This window comes from Saimiri boliviensis, chromosome 8 (genome assembly GCF_048565385.1).
Source record: "Saimiri boliviensis isolate mSaiBol1 chromosome 8, mSaiBol1.pri, whole genome shotgun sequence".
NCBI classification, from domain to species: Eukaryota; Metazoa; Chordata; class Mammalia; order Primates; family Cebidae; genus Saimiri; species Saimiri boliviensis.
This window is the reverse complement of record NC_133456.1, coordinates 30,751,428-30,779,419: the sequence shown is the minus strand read 5'-3', so window position 1 is coordinate 30,779,419 and position 27,992 is coordinate 30,751,428. Positions and strand designations below refer to the sequence as shown.

The window sequence follows — 27,992 nt, the reverse complement described above, 5'->3', positions numbered from 1 at the left end:
TCTCTTCATGTCCTTTGCCCACTTTTGGATAGGATTACTTGTCTTTGATCCATCTTGAGTTGATTTTTGTATAAAGTGAGAGATCCAGTTTCATTCTTGTACATGTGGATGCCAATTATCCCAGTACCATTTGTTAAATAGGATGTCCTTTCCCTACCTTAAATTTTTGTTTGCTTTCTTGAAGGTCAAATACCTTGTCAAATTATTCAGCTTTATTTCTGGGTTCTCTATTCTGTTCCATTTGTCTACATGCCTATTTTAATGCCAGTACTCTGCTGTTTTGGTCACTATAGTCTTGTGTAGTTTGAAGTCAGATAATGTGATGCCTCCTTTTTAAACTTTCTTTGATGGCGTCCTTTATAGTGCATAAGTTTTTACTTTGGATAAAGTTCAATATGTCTATTTTTTGTTTTGTTGCTAGTGTTTTTGGTGTTATATTTAAGAAACCATTTTCTACCTTTCCACAGTGTAGACATACATCAAAACATCATGTTTTAATCATAAACATTTATAATTTTTATTTGTCAGTTAAAAAATAATTTTAAAAACATTGTCTAATCTGAAGTCACTGAGATTTAAACGTATTTCTCTCTTCATAGAGTTTTGTAGCTTTGGCTTTTATATTTAAATGTATGATCCATTTTGAGTTAATTTTTGTATATGTTATAAGTAAGGTATTTAACTTGATTCTTTTGCATATGGATATAGAGTTGCCACCATTTTCTGAAAGCACTAGTTTTCCTCAACAAATTTTCTTGGCACTCTTTTCAAACACAATGGACTGAAAATGTGAGGATTTATTTCTGGAATTTCATTTCTGTTTCATTAATCTATGTCTATCCTTATGCCAGTACCTTATTTTTTTGATTACTGTAGGTTTGTATAAGTTTTGTAATAGAAAAATGTAAGTTATCTAACTGTTCTCTTTCAAGATTGTTTTGTTATTATGAGTATCTTGGATATCTATATAAATTTTAGTATTAGTTTGTCACTTTTTGCAAAAACCCAGCTAGGATTTTGACAGAGATTGCATTGATTTTTAATATCAATTTGGAGAGTATTGCTATGTTAACAATGTTAAGTCTTTTAATCTATAGATATCTGGGGTGACTTTTATTTAGGTCATCTTTAATTTTTTAAAATAATATTTTGTAGTTTTCAGAGTACAAGTTTTACACTTCTGTTCATTTTATTCCTATGTATTTTATTCCTTTGGATTCTATTTATTGTAAATAGGGTTCTTTATTTTATTTTGGATAGTTTATTGTTATTATGTAGAAATACAATTGACTTTTTATATTTTGAAAATTTCACTTTTATTCTAAGTTCTCATAAAGCATTTATTATAGTGTAATGGTGAAGCACTGGATTTATAATTCTGATTTTGCCACATGATGAATCAAGAAGTTTATCTTCATAAAAACACTTTGAAGCAGTGACTTCAACTTCAGTGTTTCTATATATCTGACAACAATTAATGTCATATTTCCTCTTTTTGCATTGATCATGCAATGATATAAAGTACCCTATGCCCTTATCAATAAGCAATATCCTTGGTCAATGAATGAAGATGTGAACAATTTTTAAAATTCTTTCCATATAGTTTCTTTTTTACTCTGCTGGAGTACAGTGGTGTGATCATGGCTCACTGGAGCCTCAACCTCCCATGCTGAAGTGATCCACCCATCCCAGCCTCCCGACTAGCTGGGATTACAGGCATGCACCACCATGCCCAGCTATATATATATGTGTGTGTGTGGATGGATAGATAGATAGACAGATAGATAGATAGATTGATTGATTGATTTTAATAGAGACAAGGTCTCACTATAATGCCCAGGCTGATAGTGAACTCCTGGGGTCAAGTGATCCTCCTATCTCGACCTCCGAAAGAGCTGGGATTACAGGTGTAAGCCACTGCACCCAGCCCATTTTCCATATAGTTTCAAAGCAATTATCAGGCATGGTTCTAACAAGAAATGGATTTAACAGACATGCTTGAAATAGATTCACTTGAAGAGCAGTTGAACAAATATGGTGTGAAATAAAAACTTAGAGTGGGGAAAAGTACTCATTATAAATCAGGAGCAGTGGAAATCTATACAGTAATTGGTTGCCAGTAGCTCCAATTATTTTGAAAGATCTCACAATTGACTTTTTTTTTTTTTGAGATGGGGTCTTATTCTGTTGTCCAGCGTGGGGTGCAGCAGCATAATCATGGCTCACTGCAGCTTTAACCTCCTAGGCTCAAGTAATCCTTCTGCTGTAGCCTCCTGAGTAGCTGGGACCGCAGGTGTGCACCATCATGCCTGGTGAATTTTTCAATTTTTTTTGTAGAGATAATGTCTTGTAATATTGCCCAGGCTGGTTTTGAACTCCTGGACTCAAGCACTACTCCTGCTTTGGCCTCCCAAAGTGCTGATATTACAGACATGGGCCACTGTGCCTAGCCCACAATTGACTTTTTTATATTAATTTTGTAACCGTAGCTTGCAGAGCTCCTTTATTAGTTCTAATAATTTTTTAGTGTATTTCTTAGGATTGCATTTATACAAAATTATGTTCCCTGCAGATAGTTTTAGTTCATTCTTTCATGTGTCTTCTTTCTTTCTTTCTTTCTTTCTTTCTTTCTTTCTTTCTTTCTTTCTTTCTTTCTTTCTTTCTTCTTTCTTTCTTTTTCTTTCTTTCTTTCTTTCTTTCTTTCTTTCTTTCTTTCTTTCTTTTCTTTCTTTCTTTCCTTCTTTCTTTCTTTCTTTCTTTTTTTCCTGTCTAATTGCTCTGGATAGGTTAGAACCTTCAGTGCAATATGGAATAGAGGTGGCTAAAGTGGACATACTTTCTTGGTTCCTAACCTTAGAAGGAAAACACTGATTCTTTCACTAATTGGTATGATGCTAGTGGTAGTTCTTTTTATATATGACATTTATTAGATGTATAAGGCAGGAACAGAAAGTTTAAAGAATTATATTGTGAACACTCATTCATATGTATATTCTTACCACTAATATTTGACAGTTATCATTTTGCTATATTCACTTATCATGTTTCTATCCATCCATCTGTCCACTCATCTGTCTATATTATTTTGTGGATGCATTTTCAAGTTGCAGATGTCAGTATACTTTACCTTTTAACACTGCAGTATACATAACATTAAATAGATTTTAATATTGTTTATAGTAATTTCTTAACATTTTTGAGGTATAATTTACATGCAGAGAATCACAAATCTATTGTACCATTTTATGAGTTTTAAATAATGTATATGCTTGTGTAATCCAAACTGCTGTGAAAATACAGAATATTACATCTTTACTCAAATAAGTTTCTTCATAATCCTTCCCAATAAATAACTCCTCAAGACAACTACTGTTCTGATTTTATAAATATTTTTGTGTATGGCTTCTTAGCATAGTGCTTTTGAGAATCATCTGTGTTTTTACATCTATCAGTAGTTTGGATCTTTTAATTGTTGAGTAATATTCCATTGTATGATGATGTAACATCACAGTTTGTTTTTTTGATTCTCTTGTTGATGGATAACTGAGCTATTTCCAGATTTTTACTGTTTTGAATACAGCTGCTACGGTCTTACTTATACAAGTCATTTTATGAACATATGCTTTTAATTTTTCTAAGTGTATACATAGTAGTGAAATTGCTAGATTGTAAGATGGATGTATGGTTAGTTTTTTTTCTTTTCTTTCTTTTTTTGTGTGTGTGTGTGTGTTTTTGAGATGGAGTTTCACTCTTGTTGCCCAGGCTGGAGTGCAATGGTGCAATCTCAGCTCACTGCAACCTCCACCTCCTGGGTTCCAGTGATTCTCCTGCCTCAGCCTCCTGAGTAGCTGGGATTACAGGTGCATGCCACCATGCCTCGCTAATTTTGTACTTTTAGTTGAGATGGGTTTCTCCATGTTGGTCAGGCTGGTCTCAAACTCCTGACCTCAGGTGATCTGCCCACCTTGGCCTTCCAAAGTACTGGGATTACAGGCGTGAGCCACTGTGTCTGAATATATGTTTAGATTTATAAGAAACTGCAAGACATTTTGAGAAAGTGTTTGTATCATTTTACATTCCCATCAACAATGTATGAGTTAATGTTACTCTATATCCATGTTAATGTTTGGTAGTACCTTTTTCCATTTAAACTAATTTTAGACATTCTGGTGGCTGTATAATGGTATCTTATGATTTTAATTTTAATTTTATTTCCCCGAAGACTTATTTGTATTATTTGCTCTCTTTCAGACAGTTCGGCATGGTTTTCCTCATCAGCCCACAGCATTAGCCTTTGATCCAGTTCAGAAAATCTTGGCTATTGGGACAAGAACAGGTGCTATACGAATGTATCCTTAATTTTTGGTTCATTATTTGCTACATTAATGCCAATTGCATTTCTTTAAATATTAAGGTAAGAGAAATATTTATGACCAAGTAAATTTTTTTATTTTTTTAAGAAATGAGTAACTAATTGTGAAAAATCTACATTTTCAAATTTATTGGCATATTTTTAATGTCTTTGAAATCAGTACTGATGTCTCTTCTTTAACTCCTGTTACTGGTAATTTGTATCTTGTCTTTTTTCCTTATCTGTTTGCTTAGAAGATTATCAATTGTATTGATTCTCACGAAGAATCAATTTTTGGTTGCATTCTTCTTTTTTATTGTGTTTCTATATTTGATTTCATTGAATACTGCTTCAATCATTTAAATTTCTTTGTTTTTGCTTATCTTAGGTTTAACTTGATTTTCTTTCTTTAGTTTTTAAAGTGGAAACAGGTAATTAATTTGAGAACTTTCTTCTTTTCTAATATGTGCCCATAGTACTATAAATTTCTTCCCGAATTTTACTTTAGTGTCATCCTATTTTTTAAAATTAAACTTTTTATTTTGAGATAATTGTAGATGCACATGTAGTTATAAGAAATAATACAGAGATATCCATATTCTTTCACCTACTTTGCTCCAATTGTGATATCTTATAAAACTATAGTATAATATTACAGTCAGGATATTGACATTATACTGTAAAGATATAAAACATTCCTATCACCACCAGGATTCTTCAGATTGCTCTTTTATAGTCACAACTTGTCCCTCTAACACCATCCCTGGCCCCTAACAATAACTAATTTGTTTTTCATTTCAATAATTTTGCCACTTTAAAAGTGTTATATAAATGGAATAACAGAGTTTATAATCTTTGGTGATTGACCATTTTCACTCAGTGTAGCTCTCTGAAGATTCATTCATGTTGTTGCATATATCAGTAGTTCATTTTTTAAATATTGAGTTGGATAATATTCCATGGTATAGATGTACCACAGTGTAGTCATTCACCTATTCAAGGAAATTTTGACTTGTTTCTGGTTTTTGGCTATTTTTACTAAACATCTATGATCATCCATGTACATATTTTTGTGTGAACCTAAGTTTTTATTTCTCTGGTATAAATGCCCAGGAGTACAACTGAAGAGTCATGTGGTAATTAGATATTTTAGTTTTAATTCTTTTAGTGTGCCATTTGGTGTTATTAAATAAATTTATATTATTATACAGCCATCAACACCATCCTTTTCTGTAACTCTTTCACGTTGTAAAACTGAAGCTCTGCACCCATTAAATGATAATGCTCTATAGCACTCTTCCTTTAGTCCCTGAAACCTCAATTCTGCTTCCTGTTTCTGTCATTTTCACTACTCTAGGTAACTTACATAAGGGAAAGTATACAGTATTTTTCTTTTTTGTGATTCGCTTATTTTATTCAGCATAATGTTCTTAACATTTATGCATGTTGTAGCATATGTGAGAACTTCCTTCCTTTTTAAGACTAAATAATATTTCATTGTATGTATATACCACATTTTTATATCTGTTCATCAATTGATGGACACTTGGGTTTTTTTCCATGTTTTACCTAGGGGTTTTTTCCATGTTTTACCTATTATGAATAATATTGCTATGAACGTGGGTGTACAAATATCTCTTTGAGACCTTGCTTCTAGTTCTTTCGGGGATATATCCAGAAGAATTATTGCTGGATCATATGATAATTGTATTTTTAATTGTTTGAGGAACTGTCATTCTGTTTCCTATAGCAGCTCTACTACTTTACATTTTCACCAATAGTAATTGCCTTTTGATGTAAAAATGTTAAATTTTAATGAAGTTCATGTTGGCTATTTTTTTCTTTTGTTGCCAGAAATCTTCACCAAATGGAATGAATCTTCTACCCTGTTTTCTTCTAAGAGTTTTATAGTTTTAGGTTTTACATTTAGGTCTTTCATCCATTTTTGCATTAATTTTTGTATATGATAAAAGGGTCTAATTTCATTATTTGGCATGTGGATATCCCATTTTCCCAGCGCCATTTGTTGACAAGACTCTTTTCTCCATTGAATGGTCCTGGGACCCTTGTTAAAAATTATTTGATCATGCATGTTAGGGTTTGTTTGTGGGCTATTTTATTCTACTGATCTATAGTTCTGTTTTTATGTTACTACTATACTGTTTTTATTTACTGTAACTTTGTAAATTGGAAACCAGATTGTGTGAAATTTCAAATTAGATGATTTTTCAATATTTATTAAAATAATCAGATAGCTTTTGTTCTTGATTATGTTACTGTGATATATCATGTTTATTGATTTGCATATGTTGAGCCATTCATGAATTCCTGAGATGAATCCCACCTGATGATGGTAAATGAGTTTTTTAAAATATGCTGTCTTGTAGAAATTGTTTTGTGAGTGTTTTGTTGAGGATTTTTGCATCTAGGTTTATCAGAGATATTGGCTTTCAATGTTCTTTTTTGTTTTGTCTTTGTTGGTTTTGGTATTAGGATAATGCCGGACTCATAGAATGAATTTGAAAGTATTCCCTGCTTTTCAGTTTTTTTTTTTTTAAGAGTTTGAGTAGAGCTGGTATTATTTCTTTAAATGTTTGGTAGAATTCAGCCATGATACTATCAGGTCCTGGGTTCTTTTTTGGTGAAATATGTATGTATGTATGTATATATATATATATTTTAAATTACTGCTTACATCTTGTTACTCATTATTGGTCTGTTCAGTGTTTCTATTTCTTCATATTTCAACCTTGGTAAGTCGTATGTGTCTAGAAATTTGTCCATTTCTTTGAAGTTTTTAAATTTGTTGGTGTATAGTTCCTAATAGTTTCTAATGAGGCTTTGTATTTCTGTGGTATAAGATACAACATCCTTTTTAGTCTTTGATTTTATTTAGGTTTTCTCTCTTTTGTTCTTATTCTAGCTAAAGGTTTTCAATTTTGTTTACTTTTTCAAAAAATCAACTTTCATTTTGTTGATATTTGGTATTTTTTTAGTCTCAATTTTATATCTTTATACTCAAATCTTTTTATTTCTTTTCTTCTTCTAATTTTGGGTTTGAATTGTTCTTGCTTTTCTTGTTATGTTGTTCATTTGAAGTCATTCCAGTTTTTATGATCATGGCTTTTTATTGCTATAAATAACTTTTTTCTTAAAACTTCTTTTGCTGTATTTCATAGGTTTTAGTATGTGGTGTTTCGATTTTAATTTGTCTCAAGAAATTTTTCAATTTTCTTTTAAATTTCTTCATTAAACCATTATTTAAGAATAATGTTGCTTAATTATTATGAATTTGTACAGTTTCTGATGTTCCTTCTGTGGTTTATTTCTAGTTTTATCCCATTATGGTCAGAAAAGTTATTAATATGATTTTGACTTCTAAAATTTTATTGAGACTTGTTTTGTGACTTAACATATGGTCTGTCCCAGAGAATGTTGCATGCGCTGTTGAGGAAAATGTGTATTCTGCAGCTATTGGATGTAATGTTCTATAAATGTCTGTTTGGTCCATTGGTCTAGAGCGCAGTTTAACACTGACGTTTCTTAGTTGATTTTCTGTTCAGATGATCTGTCTGTTGCTGAAAGTGGAGTGCTGAAATTTTCTACTGCTATTGTGGCACAGTCAATTTCTCTCTTTAGGTCTCTTAATATTTGCATTATATATTTGGTTGCTCTGGTGTTCAGCACATATATATTTACAATTGTAATATCCTGTTGTTGTATTAACCCCTTTATCATCATATAATGTCCTTCTGTATTCTTTTTTTTCTTGACTAAAGCTTATTTTATCTGATATAAGTATAGCTACTCCTGCTCTCTGTTGGCTTCCATTTGCATGTAATATCTTATTCATCCCTTCACTTTCAGTTTGTGCATGTCTGTACAAGTAAATTGAATTTCTTGTAGACAGCATACAGTTGGGTCTTTTAAAAATCCATTCAGCCACTTTTTCTTTATTTTTATTTTTATTTTTTATTTATTTTATTTTATTTTATTTTTTTTTGAGACGGAGTTTCGCTCTTGTTACCCAGGCTGGAGTGCAATGGCGCAATCTCAGCTCACCGCAACCTCTGCCTCCTGGGCTCAGGCAATTCTGCCTCAGCCTCCTAAGTAGCTGGGATTACAGGCACGAGCCACCACGCCCAGCTAGTTTTTTGTATTTTTAGTAGAGACGAGGTTTCACCATGTTGACCAGGATGGTCTCGATCTCTTGACCTCGTGATCCACCCGCCTCGGCCTCCCAAAGTGCTGGGATTACAGGCTTGAGCCACCGCGCCTGGCCTATTTTTATTTTTAAAATAAATTTCAATTGCTTTGGGGGTACAATTTGTTTCTGGTTACATAGAGTGATGTATGAGTTTTAAATTTTAAGAAAAAAGTTATTTAGTGATGATTCTGATATTTTAGTACACCTGTTACCTGAGCATTATATACTATACCCAATATATAGTCTTTTATCCCTCCCCACTTTGAGTCTCCAAGGTCCATTATCTCATTGTTATGCCTTTGCATCCTCATAGCTGAGCTCTTACTCAAAACAGAAGACATTTGATTTTTCATTCCTGAGTTAGTTCAATTGGAATAATGGCCTTCAGCGCCATCTAAATTTCTGCAAAAGATATTATGTCATTCCTTTTTTATGGCTGAGTAGTATTCTATGGTGTATATATACCATTTTTTCTGTATCTACTTCTTGGTTGATGAGCACTTAGGTTGGTTCCACATCTTTGTAATTGTGAATTGTGCCTGTATAAACATGTGTGCATATGTCTTTTTCATATAATGATTTATTATTATTATTATTTTTGGGTAGATAGTAGTGGGATTGCTGGATCAAATGGTAGTTTTACTGGTAGTTTTTCAGGAACGTCTATACTGTTTTCCATAGTGGTTGTTCTAATTTGCATTCCCTTCAGCAGTATAAAAGTGTTCCCTTTTTACCACATCCATGCCAACATCTATTTTTTTAAACTTTTAAATTATGGCCATGCTTGCAGGAGTGAGCATGCAGGTGTAATTTCATCGTGGTTTTAATTTGCATTTCCCTGATACTTAGTGACGCTGATTTTTTAAAATATGTTTATGGGTTGTTTGTATATGTTTTTTGAGAATTATCTATTCATGTCCTTTGCTCACTTTTTTAATGGGATTATTTGTTTTCTTCTTGTTGATTTGTTTGAGTTCCTTGCAGAGTCTGGATACTAGTTCTTTGTTGGCTGCATAGTTTGTGGAGATTTTTTTTTCCACTCTGTGGGCTGTCTGTTTGCTGATTATTTCTTTTGCTGTACAGAAGCTTTTTAGTTTAATTAGGTCCCATTTATTTATTTTTGGTTTTATTGCATTTGTTTTTGGGGTCTTAGTCATGAATTCTTGCCTAAGTCAATGTCCAGAAGAGTTTTTCCAATGTTATCTTCTAGAATTTTTATGGCTTCAGGTCTTATATTTAAGTCTTTTATCTATCTTGTAAAGACTTAGAGTTAGAGATGTAAAGTTAGAGATGGGGATCCGGTTTCAGTTTTCTACATATGGCTTGCCCACTCTTTCAATTGAAGACTTTTGTCCATTTATTTTCAAGATTATTTTCTGTTGACATTTTATTCCTTGTTTTCTGTTTGTTTTGTGGATACTTTCTTTCTGTTTTCTTCTTTTACTGTTTTCCTTTGTGGTTAAGATAATTTCTCTGGTATTATGTTTTGATTTTGTGCTACTTATTTTTAGTCTATTATAAGTTTTTGCATTATGGTTACCATGAGGCTTACAAAAAGTCAGGTTATTTAAAACTGATTATGACTTAACTTTGATTGCAAAGAAAAGTATTATAACAAAATCAAAGTCTACCCTTTAACACCCCCCAATAGTTTGATTTATTGGTGTTTCAGTTTACATATTTTATATTATCTGTTTCTTAACCAGTTATTGTAGTAATTATTGATTTTAATAGATTTGTCTTTTAGCCTTCATACTTATGATGTAAATGGTTTACTTACCCACATTACAGTTTTAGAGTATTCTGAGTTAGTCCGTCTTTTTTTCTTTTAGCAGTGAGTTTAACACCTTCAAATGTTTTCTTATTATACACTAATGCTTATTTATTTTAGATTAAATAGATTTTAGTATTTCTTGTAAGACGGGTCATCTTTTGATTAATTCTCTAATCTTTTGTTTGGGAGTCTTTGAATGTGTTTAAATGATACCTTTGCTGGTACAGTATTCTTGGATGGCAGTCTTTTTCTTCTATTTCAATATCACATCCCATTATTTTCTGGACTGCAGGATTTCTACTGAGAAATCTGCTGCAGTCTGTATTCAGGATGCTGTTCAATGTGATGTTTCTTTTCTTTTCTTGCGTTGAGTATCCTTTCTTTTCATTTCACTGGTTAAGAAATGCCTTGGAGATTTCTCCTTTGGGTTGAGTTTGGTTAGTAGCCTCTGAACTTCCTGTACCTGGGTGGTGTTTTCTTTCTCTAGATTTTGAAACTTTTTTATCCATTATTATTATTTTTTTACATACGCTTTCCAGATCTTTTCCTTCTTGTCCTCTTCTAAACACTGGCCTGCTGTTTCTTTCCATTCCAGGGGGAAATTTATATTGAGAAGTAGAACTAAAACAATTTACTGGAACTAACTAATTGATCTTCCATTGTTGCTTGGTCTGGGGAAGACTTACAGTAAGCAACAGAACTTAAATGCTTCTCTGGAATTAAAATCCTTCTGTGTTGTTTCCTGGACTGAGGAACACTTATAGTGAGCACCAGACATTAGACATCACCCCAGAACTGTATTGTTGCCCTGCCATTGTTTCCCAGTCTGGGGAAGACTTAAGCAGAAACTAGGACTTAATTCTGACATTTTAGTTATGTCTCTGTAAGACGAAGGTTCCAGATTGAGCACCTGGGCTTTGGGGAAAATCTGGTTAGAAATTTAGGCCTTCCTGCAGATTGTGTTCTCTGCAGCCTTATGGTATCAGTCAGTTGCTTTTACAATTTTATTTATTTTTAAATTTTTTTTTTGTAGAGTTAGGAGATACAAGTGCTATTTTGTTACATAGATATATAGGGTAGTGGAGAATTTGGGGATTTTGTACCCATCACCCAAATAGTGTACATTGTGCTCAGTAGGTACTGTTTTATCCTTTAGCCCCCACTCCTTAACTCCATCCCACCTTTTGGAGCCTCCAATGTCTATTATTCAACTCTGTATGTCTATGTGTACTCACTATTTAGCTTCTGCTAAACATATGGTTAGTGAGAGCATGTGGTTTTTGGCTTTCTATTTTATTCTATTCCTGAGTCGTTTCACATCTTAGGATAATGGCCTCCAGTTCCATCCATGTTGCTGCAAAATACACAACTTCATTCTTTTCATGGCTGAGTAGTATTCCATGGCACATATATACATGCATATACACACACATACATATATACACATATATATAAGTACCATGGAATACTACATATATACACACATATGTGTGTGTGTGTGTGTATATATATGTATATATATATCATTTTATATATGTATACATATGTGTGTATATATATGTATGTGCCATGGAATACTAGTATAATATACTACTACAATAATAATACTATTATATATACACACACACTCACACATACACACACACCTATATTACTTTTTTAAAATCAACCCTTCATATGATTCATTGATGAACACTTAGGTTGATTCCATCACTTTGCTATTGTGGCTAGTGCTGTGACAAACAGTCAGGCAATGTGATGTCTCTAGCTTTCTTCTCTTTGCTTAGAATTTATTTGCCAATTGGGACTCTTTTTTGGTTTATATGAATTTTACAATTATTCTGTGGAGAACGACGTTTGCATTGGCAATTTGATAGGAATTGCATTGAATATGTACATTGATTTGGGCAGTATGGTCATTTTAATGACATGGATTCTTCCAATCATGAACATGGATGTTTTTCCAGTTTTTGGTGTCATCTATGATTTTTTTTCATTGGTGTTTTGTAGTTCTCTTTGTAGAGATCTTTCACCTCCTTGGTTAAATGTATTTCTAGATATAAATTTTTCTAGCCATTGGAAATCCAATTGAGTTCTTGATTTGTTTCTCAGCTTGATCACTATTGGTATGTTTAAATGGTTTTGATTTTTATACACTGTTTTTTTTTTAATCCTGTAACTTTACTGAATTTTTCTATCAAATCTAGGAGTGTTTTGGAGTACTATTTAGGGTTTTGTAGATATAAGAATATATTATCAGTGAAAATATATAATTTAACTTTCTTCTTTGAATTTGCTTACCTCTTATTTCTTTCTCTTTTTTGATTGCTGTAGCTGGGACTTCCAGTACTGTGTTGAATACGAGTGCTGGAAGCTGGCATTCTTGTCTTTTTCAGTTGTTAGGGGGACTTCTTTCACCTCACCTCATTGAGTGTGATATTGGCTGTGGATTTGTTGTATATAGATTTTATAATTTTGAGATTTGTTCCTTGTATGCTTATTTTGTGGAGAATTGTTATCACGAAGGGGTCCTGGCTATTCTCTAATGCCTTTTCTTCATCTATTGAGATTATTATATAGTTTTTATGTTTTTAATTTGGTTTATGTGGGGAATCACATTTATTGATTTGCATATGTTCAATCATCCTTGCAATTCTGGAATAAAACTCACTCGATTGTGGTGTATTATCTTCTTGATGTGCTGTTGGATTTGGTTTGCTAGTATTTTGTTGAAGGTTTTTGCAACTCTGTTTGGAGATATTGTTCTATAGTTTTCCTTTTTGCTGTGTGTCCTTGCCTGGCTTTGGTATCAAAGTGATGCTGGCTTCCTAGAATGAGTTAAGTAGTATTCCGTTCTCAACATTTTGGAACAGTTTCGGTAATGAAGAATAATGTAAGTTCTTTATTATCTATCTGGTATAATTCAGCTGTGAATTTGTCTGGAATTAGGGTTTATTTTCATAGGAGATTCTTAAATTCCTTATTCAATTTACTACTCATTATTGGTATTTTCTGGATTTCTGTTTGATCCTAGTTCAATCTCAGGAGGTTATATGTTTTTAGGAACTTATCCATTTCCTTTAGGTTTTTAGTTGGAGAGTGTAGAGATGTTCACAATAGTCTCTGGTGTTTTTTTTTTTTTTTTTTTTGCATTTCTCTAATATCAGTTGTAAGGTCAGCTTACTTGAATCTTCCCTCTTTTATTCTTGGTTAATCTAGCTGGCAGTCTATCATTTAAAAATTATTTTCAGAATACTAACTTTTCATTTATTTGATTCTTTGTATTCTTGATTCATTTCAGTTTCATTTAGTTCTGCTCTGATCTTTGTTATTTCTTTTTTTCTGTTAGCTTTGGCTTTGTTCTTGTTTTTCTAATTCGTTAAGATGTTAAAGTAAGTTGTCAATTGGAGATCTTATCATCTTTTTGAGGTAGACATTTAACATTATAAACTTTGCTCTTAGCATTGCTTTTGCTGTATCCTGTATGTTTTAGTATGTTATATTTCTGTCTTCATTTGTTTCAACACAATTTTAAATTTCCAGGTTAATTTCATTATTGATGCAACAATCATTCAGGAGCAGGTTATTTAATTGCCACATATTTGTATAGTTTTCATAGAGATAACATACTTTGTTCTTTCCAACTTGGATGCCCTTTCCCTTTCCATTTCCCTTCCGTTCCCCTTCCCCTTCCCCTTCCCTTTCCTTTTCCTTTATTTCTTTTTCTTTCCCTTTCCCTTTCTGGTTATATGTTTTGCCCATTTTATATTTTGATTATTTCTTTTTTAAATGTTGTGCTTCAAGAGTTTTTACATATTCTACAGACTAGTTCTTTGTTGGGTATACTTTCATTCTTAACTTGCATTTACCCTCTTAACTTGACAGAGTTCCTCATAGAGTTCAGTTTATCAGTTTTTGAAAAAATAGCTTATGCTCTTGGTTTCACCTCTTAGAATTATTTGCTTTGCTCTGAATATTGATGATTTTTTTCTTTTTTTAAAAAATAAAGTTTACAGTTTTATATTTTATATTTAAATATGAGTTTTATTTTGAATTAATATTTTATTTGTATTGTCTTAATCTGATTTCGTTGTCTGGGTAGTACTATCTTCACAAAGTGAATTAGGAAGTATTCTGTTTGCTTTCTGGAAGTTATTATGAAAAATTAACGTTCTTTGTTAGAATTCTCTAGTGAAACCACCTGTGTCTGGAGCTAACTTCATGAGAGATTTGATATTCCAAAGGTAATTTATTTAGTAATTATAGGGCTATTTTGGTTATTGCCTTTATCTTTGTTTAGTTTTTGTTGTTTGTAGTCAGTCTTACCTAATGATTTTTCAGGTATATTGATTTATTGTTGCATTTGATTTTCTTTTTTGTTTTTTATTTTTTTAATGATTTTTTTCTCATGTTTTAGGAGCTTAGATCATTGATTTGGTACTCTGTCTTTTATAAGGTTTCACTAAATGTGATTAATCTCTTTGCACTGCTTCAACTGTTTTAATACAGGTGTTTTTTCCATTTAATTATATTGATTTTTCAAAATTTCCTTTGAGACTTCTCTTTGAATCATGAGTTACTCAGAAGTGTTCTAAATAGCTTGCAAGTGTTTGGAAATTTTCTTGTTGTTTTGTTATTGATTGCAAGTTTGATTCCATTGTATCAAGAAAAAAACACTCTGCTTGACCTCAATTGTCTTAAATTGTAAAGTTTTGAGATTTGTTCTATAGCCTAGGGTATGGTTTGTCTAGTGAATGCTCTGTGGACTCTGGAGAAACATGTATGCTGTTCTTTTTTTGGATGAAATGTTCTGTATTTGCCAAATACTATTGTTTGTTCATTGTGTTGTTGGGTTTTATATCCTTGATAATTTTCTTCAAAATTGTTTTAAGAGATAAAAGGGGTACAGGTGCAGTTTTGTTACATGAGTATATTATGTAGTGGTGTAGTCTAGGCTTTTAGTGTAACCATCATAAATAGTGTCTGTTGTACAAGGTCATTTCTCATCCCTCTCCCTGTTCTCACTCTTGTACTTTTCTGAGTGTTCATTGTAAATTCTTTCACTATCTATGTCTGTGTTTACACATTATTTAGTTCCTATTTATAAGGAAGAACATGTGACATTTTACTTTCTATTTCTGAGATATTTCACTTAAAATAGTGGCCTCCAGTTCCATCCATGTTGCTGCAAAAGACATGACTTTTTTTATGGCTGAATAATATTACATGAAATATACATACATCCCACTTTATTTCTCTTAGTATCCATCAATAGACAGTTGATTCTGTATCTCTGCTGTTGTGACTAGTGCTGTGCTAAATGAACAAGTGCAGTTATCTTGTTGATATAATGATTTCTTTTTTCTTGGGTAAGTACACAATAGTGGGATTGCCAAATCAACTGTTCTGTGTTTTCCATAGAAGTTACACAAATATTATGTTTTCCATAGAAATTTTACCACCAGCAATGTATAAGCGTTCCCTTTTCTGTGCATCCTCATCACATCTGCTATTTTCTGACCTTTAAATAGTGGCTATTCTGTCTGCTGTAAGATAGTATCTCACTCTGGTTTTAATTTGCATTATTCTGATGATTTGTGATGTTCAGTATTTTTTAATATGTTTATTGGCGATTTATATGTCTTTCTTTTAAAAATGTCTGCTCATGTTGTTTGCCCAATCTTTTTTTTTTTTTTTTTTTTTTTTTTTTGAGACGGAGTTTCGCTCGTTACCCAGGCTGGAGTGCAATGGCGCGATCTCGGCTCACCGCAACCTCCGCCTCCTGGGTTCAGGCAATTCTCCTGCCTCAGCCTCCTGAGTAGCTGGGATTACAGGCACTCACCACCATGCCCAGCTAATTTTTAGTAGAGACGGGGTTTCACCATGTTGACCAGGATGGTCTCGATCTCTTGACCTCATGATCCACCCGCCTCGGCCTCCCAAAGTGCTAGGTTTACAGGCTTGAGCCACCGCGCCCGGCCTGTTTGCCCAATCTTTAATGGGTTTGCTTTTGTTGTTGTCGAGTTGTTTGAATTCCTTGTAGACTCTATATGTTAGTCCTTTATTGGATATATAGTTTGCAAATATTTCTCCCATTCTTTCTCGTAGTTCTGTAATATGCTGAGAGGGGAGTAAATTAGGGACTGTAACTATAATTTTGTGTTTTTATATTTCTCTTTTCAGCTCTACTAGTTTTTGTTTTATGTATTTTGAGGCTGTATGGTTGGTACTCATTTAGGATTGTTATGTCTCACTGTCGAATTGTTCCTTTTATCATTATGGAATGTTTTTATTTTTTTATTTGTCTCAAGTATTTTTTCTCTAAAATTTACTATAACATCAATACAGTGACTATTGCTTTTTAATAAAACTGATATTTATAAAGTGTATTTATTTTTATCTTCTTGCTTTAAATCAACCCATATCATTGTATTTGAAATGATTTATCGTAGAGAACCTTTTTTGGATCACTAAAGAAAATCTGTGACCCCATCAAGCTACCAATGACCTTCTTCGCAGAACTGGAAAAAAGCACCTTAAACTTCATATGGAACCAAAAGAGAGCCCGCATAGACAAGTCAATTGTAAGCAAAAAGAACAAAGCAGGAGGCATCACACTACCGGACTTCAAACTATACTACAAGGCTACAGTAATCAAAACAGCATGGTACTGGTACCAAAACAGAGATATAGACCAATGGAACAGAACAGAGCCCTCGGAAGCAACACAACATATCTACAACCATCCTATCTTTGACAAACCTGACAAAAGAAAGCAATGGGGAAAGAATTTCCTGTTTAATAAATGGTGTTGGGAAAACTGGCTAGCCATGTACAGAAAGTAGTAACTGGATTCCTTCCTGATACCTTACTCCAAAATTAACTCCAGATGGATTAAAGACTTAAACATAAGACCTAACACCATAAAAACCCTAGAAGAAAATCTAGGTAAAACCATTCAGGACATAGGCATAGGCAAGGACTTCATGACTAAAACACCAAAAGCATTGGCAACAAAAGCCAAAATAGACAAATGGGACCTAATCAAACTCCACAGCTTCTGCACAGCAAAAGAAACAGTCATTAGAGTGAATCAGCAACCAACAGAATGGGAAAAAGTTTTTGCAGCCTACCCATCTGACAAAGGGCTAATATCCAGAATTTACAAAGAACTAAAACAGATTTATAAGAAAAATCCAAACAAGCCCATTCAAAAGTGGGTGAAAGATATGAACAGACACTTTACAAAAGGAGACATACATGAGGCCAACAAACATATGAAAAAATGCTCATTATCATTCATCATTAGAGAAATGCATATCAAAACTACATTGAGATACCATCTCACACCAGTTCAAATGGCGATCATTAAAAAATCTAGAGACAACAGATGCTGGCGAGGATGTGGAGAAATAGGAACACTTTTACACTGTTGGTGGGAGTGTAAATTAGTTCAATCATTGTGGAAGACAGTGTGGTGATTCCTCAAGGACCTAGAAATAGAAATTCCATTTGACCCAGCAATCCCATTACTGAGTATATACCCAAAGGATTATAAATCGTTCTACTATAAGGACACATGCACACGAATGTTCATTGCAGCACTGTTTTACAATAGCAAAGACCTCGAACCAACCCAAATGCCCATCGATGATAGACTGGACAGGGAAAATGTGGCACATATACACCATGGACTATTATGCAGCCATCAAAAATGATGAGTTCACGTCCTTTGTAGGGACATGGATGAACCTGGAAACCATCATTCTCAGCAAACTGACACAAGAGCAGAAAATCAAATACCGCATGTTCTCATTCATAGGCGGGTGTTGAACAATGAGAACACATGGACACAGGGAAGGGAGCACTACACACTGGGGTCTGTTGGAGGGGGAAGTGGGAGGGACAGTGAGGGGTGGGGAGTTGGAGAGAGATAGCATGGGGAGAAATGCCAGATATATGTGAAGAGGAGGACGGCAGCAAATCACACTGCCATGTATGTACCTATGCAGCAATCTTGCATGTTCTTCACATGTACCCCAAAACCTAAAATGCAATAAACAAACAAAAAAAGAAAATCTGTGTCAACCTGCATTTAAAAAAAATACATATTTTATTGCATTTTAGGTTTTGGGGTTCAAATGAATACCATGCAGATTGTTGCATAGGTACATACATGGCAATGTAGTTTGCTGCCTTCCTCCCGATCACCTATATCTGGCATTTCTCCCTATGTTATCCCTCCCCAACTTCCCATCATCCTGCTGTCCCTCTCCTAGATCCCCCAGTGTGTGATGCTCCCCTCCCTGTGTCCATGTGTTCTCATTGTTCAACTCCTGCCTATGAGTGAGGACATGTGGTGTTTCATTTTCTGTTCTTGTGTCAGTTTGCTGAGAATGTTGGTTTCCAGGTTCATCCATGGCCCTACGGAGGACACAAACTCATCATTTTTTGTGACTGCATAGTATTCCATGGTGTATATGTGCCACATATTCCCGGTTCAGTCTGTCATAAATGGGCATTTGGGTTGGTTCCACGTCTTTGCTATTTAAACAGTGCTGCAATGAACATTCGTGTGCATGTTTTCTTATAATAGAATGCTTTATAATCTTTTGGATATATACCCAGTAATGGGATTGCTGGGTCAAATGGAATTTCTATTTCCAGGTGCTTGAGGAATCGCCACACTGTCTTCCATAATGGTAGAACTAATTTACACTCCCATCAACACTGTAAAAGTGTTCCTTTTTCTCCACATCCTCACCAGCATCTGTTGTCTCCAGACTTTTTAATGATCACCATTCTAACTGGTGTGAGATGGTATCTCAATGTAGTTTTGATTTGCATTTCTCTAATGACCAGTGATGATGAGCATTTTTTCTTTCTTTTTTTTTTTATTGCATTTTAGGTTTTGGGGTACATGTGATGAACATGCAAGATTGTTGCATAGGTACACACTTGGCAGTGTGGTTTGCTGCCTTCCGTCCCCTCACCTGTATCTGTCAGTTCTCCCCATGCTATCTCTTCCCACCTCCCCACCCCCCGCCCCTCCCCCATTTTCCCCCAACAGACCCCAGTGTGTAGTGCTCCCCTCCCTGTGTCTATGTGTTCTCATTGTTCAAGACCCACCTATGAGTGAGAATATACGGTGTTTGATTTTCTGCTCTTGTGTCAGTTTGCTGAGAATGATGGTTTCCAGGTTCATCCATGTCCCTACAAAGGACGTGAACTCATCGTTTTTGATGGCTGCGTAATATTCCATGGTGTATATGTACCACATTTTCCCTATCCAGTCTATCATCGTTGGGCATTTGGGTTGGTTCCAGGTCTTTGCTATTGTAAACAGTGCTGCAATGAACATTCGTGTGCACGTGTCCTTGTAGTAGAATGATTTATAATCCTTTGGATATATACCCAGTAATGGGATTGCTGGGTCAAATGGGATTTCTATATTTAGGTCCTTGAGGAATCGCCACACTGTCTTCCACAATGGTTGAATTAATTTACATTCCCACCAACAGTGTAAAAGTGTTCCTATTTCTCCACATCCTCTCCAGCATCTGTTGTTTCCCGATTTTTTAATGATCGTCATTCTAATTGGTGTGAGATGGTATCTCAATGTGGTTTTGATATGCATTTCTCTGATGACCAGTGATGATGAGCATTTTTTCACATGTTTGTTGGCCTCCTGTATGTCTTCTTTTGTAAAGTATCTGTTCATATCCTTCGCCCATTTTTGAATAGGCTTGTTTGTTTTTTTCTTGTAGATCTGCTTTAGTTCTTTGTAAATTCTGGATATCAGCCCCTTGTCAGATGGGTAGACTGCAAAAATTTTTTCCCATTCTGTTGGTTGCCGATTCACTCTACTGACTGTTTCTTTTGCCGTGCAGAAGCTGTGGAGTTTGATTAGGTCCCATTTGTCTATTTTGGCTTTTGTTGCCATTGCTTTTGGCGTTTTGGTCATGAAGTCCTTGCCTACACCTATGTCCTGAATGGTTTTGCCTAGATTTTCTTGTAAGGTTTTTATGGTATTAGGTCTGATGTTTAAGTCTTTAATCCATCTGGAGTTAATTTTGGTGTAAGGTGTCAGGAAGGGGTCCTGTTTCTGCTTTCTGCACATGGCTAGCCAGTTTTCCCAACACCATTTATTAAACAGGGAGTCCTTTCCCCATTGCTTGTTTTTGTCAGGTTTGTCGAAGATCAGATGGTTGTGGGTATGTTGTATTTCCTCTGACACCTCTCTTCTGTTCCATTGGTCTATATCTCTGTTTTGGTACCAGTACCATGCTGTTTTGATTACTGTAGCCTTGTAGTATAGTTTGAAGTCCGGTAGTGTGATGCCTCCTGCTTTGTTCTTTTTGCTTAGAATTGACTTGGCTATGCGGGCTCTCTTTTGGTTCCATATGAAGTTTAATGTGTTTTTTTCCAGTTCTGTGAAGAAGGTCATTGGTAGGTTGATGGGAATAGCGTTGAATCTGTAAATTACTTTGGGCAGTATGGCCATTTTCACGATGTTGATTCTTCCTAACCATGAACATGGAATGTTTCTCCATCTGTTTGTATCCTCTCTTATTTCGTTGAGAAATGGCTTGTAGTTCTCCTTGAAGAGGTCCTTTACGTTCCTTGTTAGTTGTATTCCTAGGTACTTTATTCTCTTTGTAGCAATTGTGAATGGCCGTTCGTTCTTGATTTGGCTCTCTTGAAGTCTATTACTGGTGTATAGGAATGCTTGTGATTTTTGCACGTTGATTTTGTATCCTGAGACTTTGCTGAAGTTGTTTATCAGTTTCAGGAGATTTTGGACAGAGATGATGGGGTCTACCAAGATATACAATCATGTCATCTGCAAATAGAGACAATTTGATTTCCTCCTTTCCAATTTGGATACCCTTTATTTCTTTTTCTTGCCTGATTGCTCTGGCTAGAACTTCCAGTACTATATTGAATAGGAGTGGTGAGAGAGGGCACCCTTGTCTAGTGCCAGATTTCAAAGGGGATGCTTCCAGTTTTTGCCCATTCAGTATGATATTGGCTGTTGGTTTGTCGTAAATAGCTTTTATTGTTTTGAGATACGTTCCGTCAATACCTAGTTTATTGAGGGTTTTTAGCATGAAGAGTTGTTGAATTTTGTCAAAAGCCTTCTCGGCATCAATTGAGATAATCATGTGGTTTTTGTCTTTGGTTCTGTTTATGTGGTGAATTACGTTTATGGACTTGCGTATGTTGAACCAGCCTTGCATCCCCGGGATGAATCCTACTTGATCATGGTGGATGAGCTTTTTGATATGCTGTTGCAATCGGTTTGCCAGTATTTTATTGAAGATTTTTGCATCTATGTTCATCATGGATATTGGCCTGAAATTTTCTTTCCTTGTTGAGTCTCTGCCGGGTTTTGGTATCAGGATGATGTTTGTCTTGTAAAATGATTTGGGAAGAATTCCCTCTTTTTGGATTGTCTGGAATAGTTTCAGAAGGAATGGTATCAGTTCCTCTTTGTATATCTGGTAGAATTCAGCTGTGAACCCATCTGGACCTGGGCTTTTTTTGGGTGGTAGGCTCTTTATTTCTGCCTCGACTTCAGACCATGTTATTGGTCTATTCAGGGTTTCGGCTTCTTCCGGGTTTAGGCTTGGGAGGATGCAGGTGTCCAGGAATTTATCCATTTCTTCCAGGTTTACTAGTTTATGTGCATAGAGTTGTTTGTAATAATCTCTGATGATGGTTTGAATTTCTGTGGAATCTGTGGTGATATCCCCTTTATCATTTTTTATTGCATCAATTTGGTTATTCTCTCTTTTCTTTTTTATTAATCTGGCTAGTGGTCTGTCTATTTTGTTGATCTTTTCAAAAAACCAGCTCCTGGATTTATTGATTTTTTTGAAGAGTTTTTTGTGTCTCTATTTCCTTCAGTTCTGCTCTGATCTTAGTTATTTCCTGTCTTCTGCGAGGTTTTGAGTTTTTTTGATCTTGCTCCTCTAGCTCTTTCAATTTTGATGATAGGGTGTCAATTTTAGATCTCTCCTTTCTTCTCATGTGGGCACTCATTGCTATATATTTTCCTCTAGAGACTGCTTTAAATGTGTCCCAGAGATTCTGGTATGTTGTGTCTTCGTTCTCATTGGTTTCGAAGAACATCTTTATTTCTGCCTTCATTTCATTGTTTATCCAGTCAACATTCAAGAGCAAGTTGTTGAGTTTCCATGAAGCTGTGCGGTTCTGAGTTAGTTTCTGCATTCTGAGTTCTAACTCGATTGCACTGTGGTCTGAGAGACTGTTCGTTATGATTTCTGTTCTTTTGCATTTGCTGAGGAGTGATTTATTGCCAATTATGTTGTTAATTTTAGAGTAGGTGTGATGTGGTGCTGAGAAGAATGTATATTCTGTGGATTTGGGGTGGAGAGTTCTGTAAATGTCTATTAGGTTTGCTTGTTCCAGGTCTGTATTCAGGTCCTGGATATCCTTGTTGATTTTCTGTCTGGATGATCTGTCTAATATTGACAATGGGGTGTTAAAGTCTCCCACTATTATTGTGTGGGAGTCTAAGTCTCTTTGTAAGTCATTAAGAACTTGCCTTATGTATCTGGGTGCTCCTGTATTGGGTGCGTATATATTTAGGATCGTTAGCTCTTCTTGTTGCAGTGATCCTTTTACCATTATGTAATGTCCTTCTTTGTCTCTTTTGATCTTTGTTGCTTTAAAGTCTATTTTATCAGAGATGAGAATTGCAACTCCTGCTATTTTTTGCTCTCCATTTGCTTGGTAGATCTTCCTCCATCCCTTTATTTTGAGCCTTTGTGTATCCTTGCATGTAAGATGGGTTTCCTGGATACAGCACACTGATGGGTTTTGGCTTTTAATCCAATTTGCCAGTCTGTGTCTTTTCATTGGGGCATTTAGTCCATTGACATTTAGGGATAGTATTGTTATGTGTGAATTTGATACTGTCATTTTGATGCTACCTGGCTGTTTTGTTGGTTAGTCGATGCAGATTCTTGATTGTGTTGATGCTCTTTTACCATTTGGTGTGTTTTTGGAGTGGCTTGTACTGGTTGTTCCTTTATATGTGTAGAGCCTCTTTCAGGAGTTCTTGTAGAGCAGGTTTGGTGGTGATGAAATCTCTGAGTGCTTGCTTGTTCACAAAGGATTTTATTTTTCCTTCACTTATGAAGCTTAGTTTGGCTGGATAGGAGATTCTGGGTTGAAAGTTCTTTTCTTTAAGGATGTTGAATATTGGCCCCCAATCTCTTCTGGCTTGTAGGGTTTCTGCTGAGAGATCTGCTGTGAGTCTAATGGGCTTCCCTTTGTGGGTAACCCGACCTTTCTCTCTGGCTGCCCTTAGCATTTTCTCTTTCGTTTCAACCCTGGTGAATCTGACAATTATGTGCCTTGGGGTTGCTCTTCTTGAGGAATATCTTTGTGGTGTTCTCTGTATTTCCTGGATTTGAATATTGGTCTGCCTTGCTAGGTTGGGGAAGTTTTCCTGGATAATATCCTGAAGAGTATTTTCCAGCTTGGATTCATTCTCTTCATCACATTCAGGTACACCTATCAGACGTAGATTAGGTCTTTTCACATAGTCCCACATTTCTTGAAGATTTTGTTCATTCTTTTTTGTGCTTTTTTCTCTGTTCTTGCCTTCTCTTTTTATTTCATTGAGTTGATCTTCGACCTCTGATATCCTTTCTTCTGCTTGGTCAATTCGGCTGTTGAAGCTTGTGCATGCTTCACGAAGTTCTCGTGTTGCGTTTTTCAGCTCCATCAATTCACTTATACTCCTCTCTATGCTGTCCATTCTCGTCAGCAGGTCGTCCAATCTTTTTTCAAGGTTCCTATTTTCTTTGCGTTGGGTTAGAACATGTTCTTTTAGCTCATTGTAGTTTCTTACTACCCATCTTCTGAAGTCTGATTCTGTCATTTCATCACCCTCCTTCTCCATCCGGTCTGGTTCCCTTGCTGGTGAGGAGTTGTGATCCCTTTTAGGAGGAGAGGTGTTCTGGTTTTGGGAGTTTTCATCCTTTTTACGCTGGTTTCTACCCATTTTTGTGGGTTTATCCACCTGTTGTCTGTCTCTGTCCCAGGGAGTTGGAGCTTTATGAGTTTCCGTTGCACTACTGCCTTTTTTGATTTTTTTTTTTTTCAGGTCGGACCCGCCCAGCTAGCAGCACGCCTAGCCTCTGCCTGCCCGCAGGGGCTTTGCTGAGCTGCTGTGGGCTCCGCCCAGCTGCCCTGAGCTCTTCCCTGTAGTCCTTTTTATATGGGCGTAGTTAGAACTGTCTGGGCAATGGTGGCCCCGCCTCTGTTATGGCGGACTCTCTCTGTTGTGGCTGGTTGCCTCGGCAACGGCGGGTTGCCTCGGCAATGGCAGCCTGCCTCCATAGTGGTGGAGAGTCTCAGTAATGGCGGAAGCCCCTCCCCCACGGAGCCGGACCGTCCCGGTTCAGCTGTGCTTGGTTTGAAGGGCTCAACCCAGAGGGTTTCCAATTACTGTTTTTGTTTTCGTTGTTGTTGGGGGTGGAGGGGTGGGACCAACCGAACCTGATCACCTGGCTCCCTGACTCAGAGTCTTTTCTTTTAAGTTGAACGACCCCGCGTTCCGGTCGCTTGTTGAAAAGGCGCCGGGATCTCCCGTGCTGCGACTCAAGGAGTCGGCTCGAACCGCGGCGCCGGCTCCTGGCGGATTTTTTGCCTAGGAATCTCCTGGCCTGGCTCGCTATTTCAGATGAATGGGCTATTCTGCTGTCTCAAGGCTCTGCTCGCCAGCTAAGAGGGCTCCCAGACCAGTGGCTTTTGTACGGAGAACCGCAGCAACAGGGAGTGGTCACAGCAGCCGCGCGGGCGGAATCAGCCCCGCGGGGGCCAAAACAGCCGCACTGGCTGGGACTGCGACGCTGGCGACCCCTCTGCCTGGGTATCTCCTGGTCTGTGGGCAATAAGAGTTCGTCTGGAAATGCGGCGTCCACTCACCCTCTGCACTTTCACTGGGAGCTGAAGTCCTGAGGTGTTCTTAGGCGGCCATCTTGAAAGTCGGGGCCTGTGTGTTTTTTTTCTTGTAAATCTGTTTTCGTTCTTTTTAGATTCTGGATATTAGCCCTTTGTTAGATGGGTAGATTGCAAAAATTGTTTCCCATTCTGTTAGTTGCTGATTCACTCAAATGACTGTTTCTTTTGCTGTGCAGAAGCTGTGGAGTTTGATTAGGTCCCGTTTGTCTATTTTGGCTTTTGTTGCCAATGCTTTTGGTGTTTTAGTCATGAAGTCCTTGGCTATGCCTATGTCATGAATGGTTTTGCCTAGGTTTTCTTCTAGGGTTTTTATGGTGTTAGGTCTTAAGTTTAAGTCTTTAATCCATCTTGGGTTAATTTTAGTGTAAAGTGTCAGGAAGGGGTTCCGTTTTTGCTTTCTGCACACAGCTACCCGTTTTCCCAACACCATTTATTAAACAGGGAATCCTTTCCTCATTGCTTGTTTTTGCCAGGTTTTTCAAAGATCAGATGGTTGTTGATGTGTGGTGTTGCTTCTGAGGCCTCTGTTCTGTTCCATCACTTTATGTCTCTGTTTTGGTACCAGTACCATACTGTTTTGATTACTGTAGCCTTGTGATATAGTTTGAAGTAGATAGCCTGATGCTTCTAGCTTTGTTCTTTTTGCTTAGGATTGACTTGGCTATGTGGGCTCTCTTTTGGTTCCATATGAAGTTGAAGGTGCGTTTTTTCCAGATCTGTGAAGAAGGTTATTGGTAGCTTGATGGGGATAGTGTTGAATCTGTAAATTTTTCTGGGCAGTATCGCCATTTTCATGATACTGATTCTTCCTAACCATGGACATCGAATGTTTCTCCATATGTTTGTGTCCTTTCTTATTTTGTTGAGCAGTGGTCTGTAGCTCTCCTTGAGGAGGTCCTTTACATTCTTTGTTAGTTATATTCCTAGGTATTTTTTTCTGTTTGTAGCAATTGTAAATGCCAGTTTATTCTTGATTTGACTCTCTTTAAATCTGTTATTGGTGTATAGGATGCTTGTGATTTTTGCACATTGATTTTGTATCCCGAGACTGCTGAAGTTACTTAGCAGTTTCAGGAGATTTGGGGCTGAGACAATGGGGTCTTCCAAATATTCAATCACGTTGACTGCAAATAGAGACAATTTGACTTCCTCTTTTCCTAATTGAAATACACTTTATTTATTTTTCTTGCCTGATTGCTCTTACTAGAACTTCCAATAATATATTGAATAGGAGTGGTGAGAGAGGGCCTCCTTGTCTAGTGCCAGATTTCAAAGGGAATGCTTCCAGTTTTTGCCCATTCAGTATGATATCTGCTGTGGGCTTATTGTAAATAGCTTTTATTATTTTCCGATACGTTCCATCAATACCTAGTTTATTGATAGTTTTTAGCATGAAGCTTTGTTGAATTTTGTCAAAGGACTTCTCTGAATCTATTGAGATGTGGTTTTTGCCTTTGGTTCTGTTTATCTGGTGAATTACATTTATAGACTTGCGTATGTTGAACCAGCCATGTGTCCCCGGGATGAAGCCTACTTGATCATGGCGGATAAGCTTTTTGATGTACTGTTGCAATTGGTTTTCCAATGTTTTACTGAATATTTTTGCATCTATGTTCATCATGCATATTGGCCTGAAGTTTTCTTTTCTTGTTTAGTCTCTGCCGGGTTTTGATATCAGGATGATGTTGGTCTCATAAAATGATTTGGGAAGGATTTCCTCTTTTTGTATTGTTTGGAATAGTTTCAGAAGGAATGGTACCAGCTCCTCTTTGTATATCTGGTAGAATTCGCTTGTGAACCCATCTGGACCTGGGCTTTTTTTTAGTTGGTAGGGTATTAATTGCTGTCTCAACATCAGCCCTTGTTATTCGTGTATTCAGCGTTTTGATTTTTTCCTAGTTTAGGCTTGGGAGGTTGCAAGTGTCCAAGAATTTATCCATTTCTTCCAGGTTTACTAGTTTACATGCATAGAGTTGTTTGTAATAATCTCTGATGATGGTTTGTATTTCTGAGGAATCTATGGTGATATCCCCTTTATTGTTTTTTATTGCATCTATTTGATTATTCTCTCTTTTCTTTTTTATTAATCTGACTAGTGGTCTGTCTATTCTGTTGATCTTTTAAAAAAAAACCAGCTCCTGGATATATTGATTTTTTGAAGACTTTTGTGTCTCTATCTCCTTCAGTTCTGCTCTGATCTTAGTTATTTCTTGTCTTCTGCTGGGTTTTGAGTTTTTTTTTATCTTGCTCCTCTAGCTCTTTCAATTTTGACAATAGTGTGCCAGTTTTAGATCTTTCCTTTCTTCTCATATGGGGATTTGTTACTATGTATTTTTCTCTAGACACTGCTTTAAATGTGTCCCAGAGATTCTGGTATGTTGTGTCTTCATTCTCATTGGTTTTGAAGAAAATTTTTATTTCTGCCTTCATTTCATTGTTTATCCAGTCAATATTCAAGAGCCATTTTTTCCAGTTTCCATGAAGCTGTGCAGTTCTGAGTTAGTTTCTGAATTCTGAGTTCTAACTTATTGGCACTGTGGTCTAAGAGACTGTTATGATTTCCATTCTTTTGCATTTGCTGAGGAATTATTTACTTCCGATTATGTGGTCAATTTTAGAGTAGTTGTGATGTGGTGCTGAGAAAAATGTATATTTTGTGG

At 35.9% G+C, this 27,992-nt stretch overlaps 1 protein-coding gene across 7 annotated transcripts in view; it reads left to right on the top strand.

Moving 5' to 3' along the window:
* STXBP5L (syntaxin binding protein 5L) overlaps nucleotides 1–27,992 on the top strand; it is a 413,694-nt gene that overhangs the window by 36,546 nt on the left and 349,156 nt on the right. For all 7 annotated transcript variants that reach the window (XM_074404291.1, XM_074404290.1, XM_074404292.1 and 4 more), the window contains exon 3: nucleotides 4,252–4,349. In XM_074404291.1, the coding sequence (XP_074260392.1) occupies nucleotides 4,252–4,349 (98 nt within the window). The remainder of the gene's footprint in view (nucleotides 1–4,251; nucleotides 4,350–27,992) is intronic.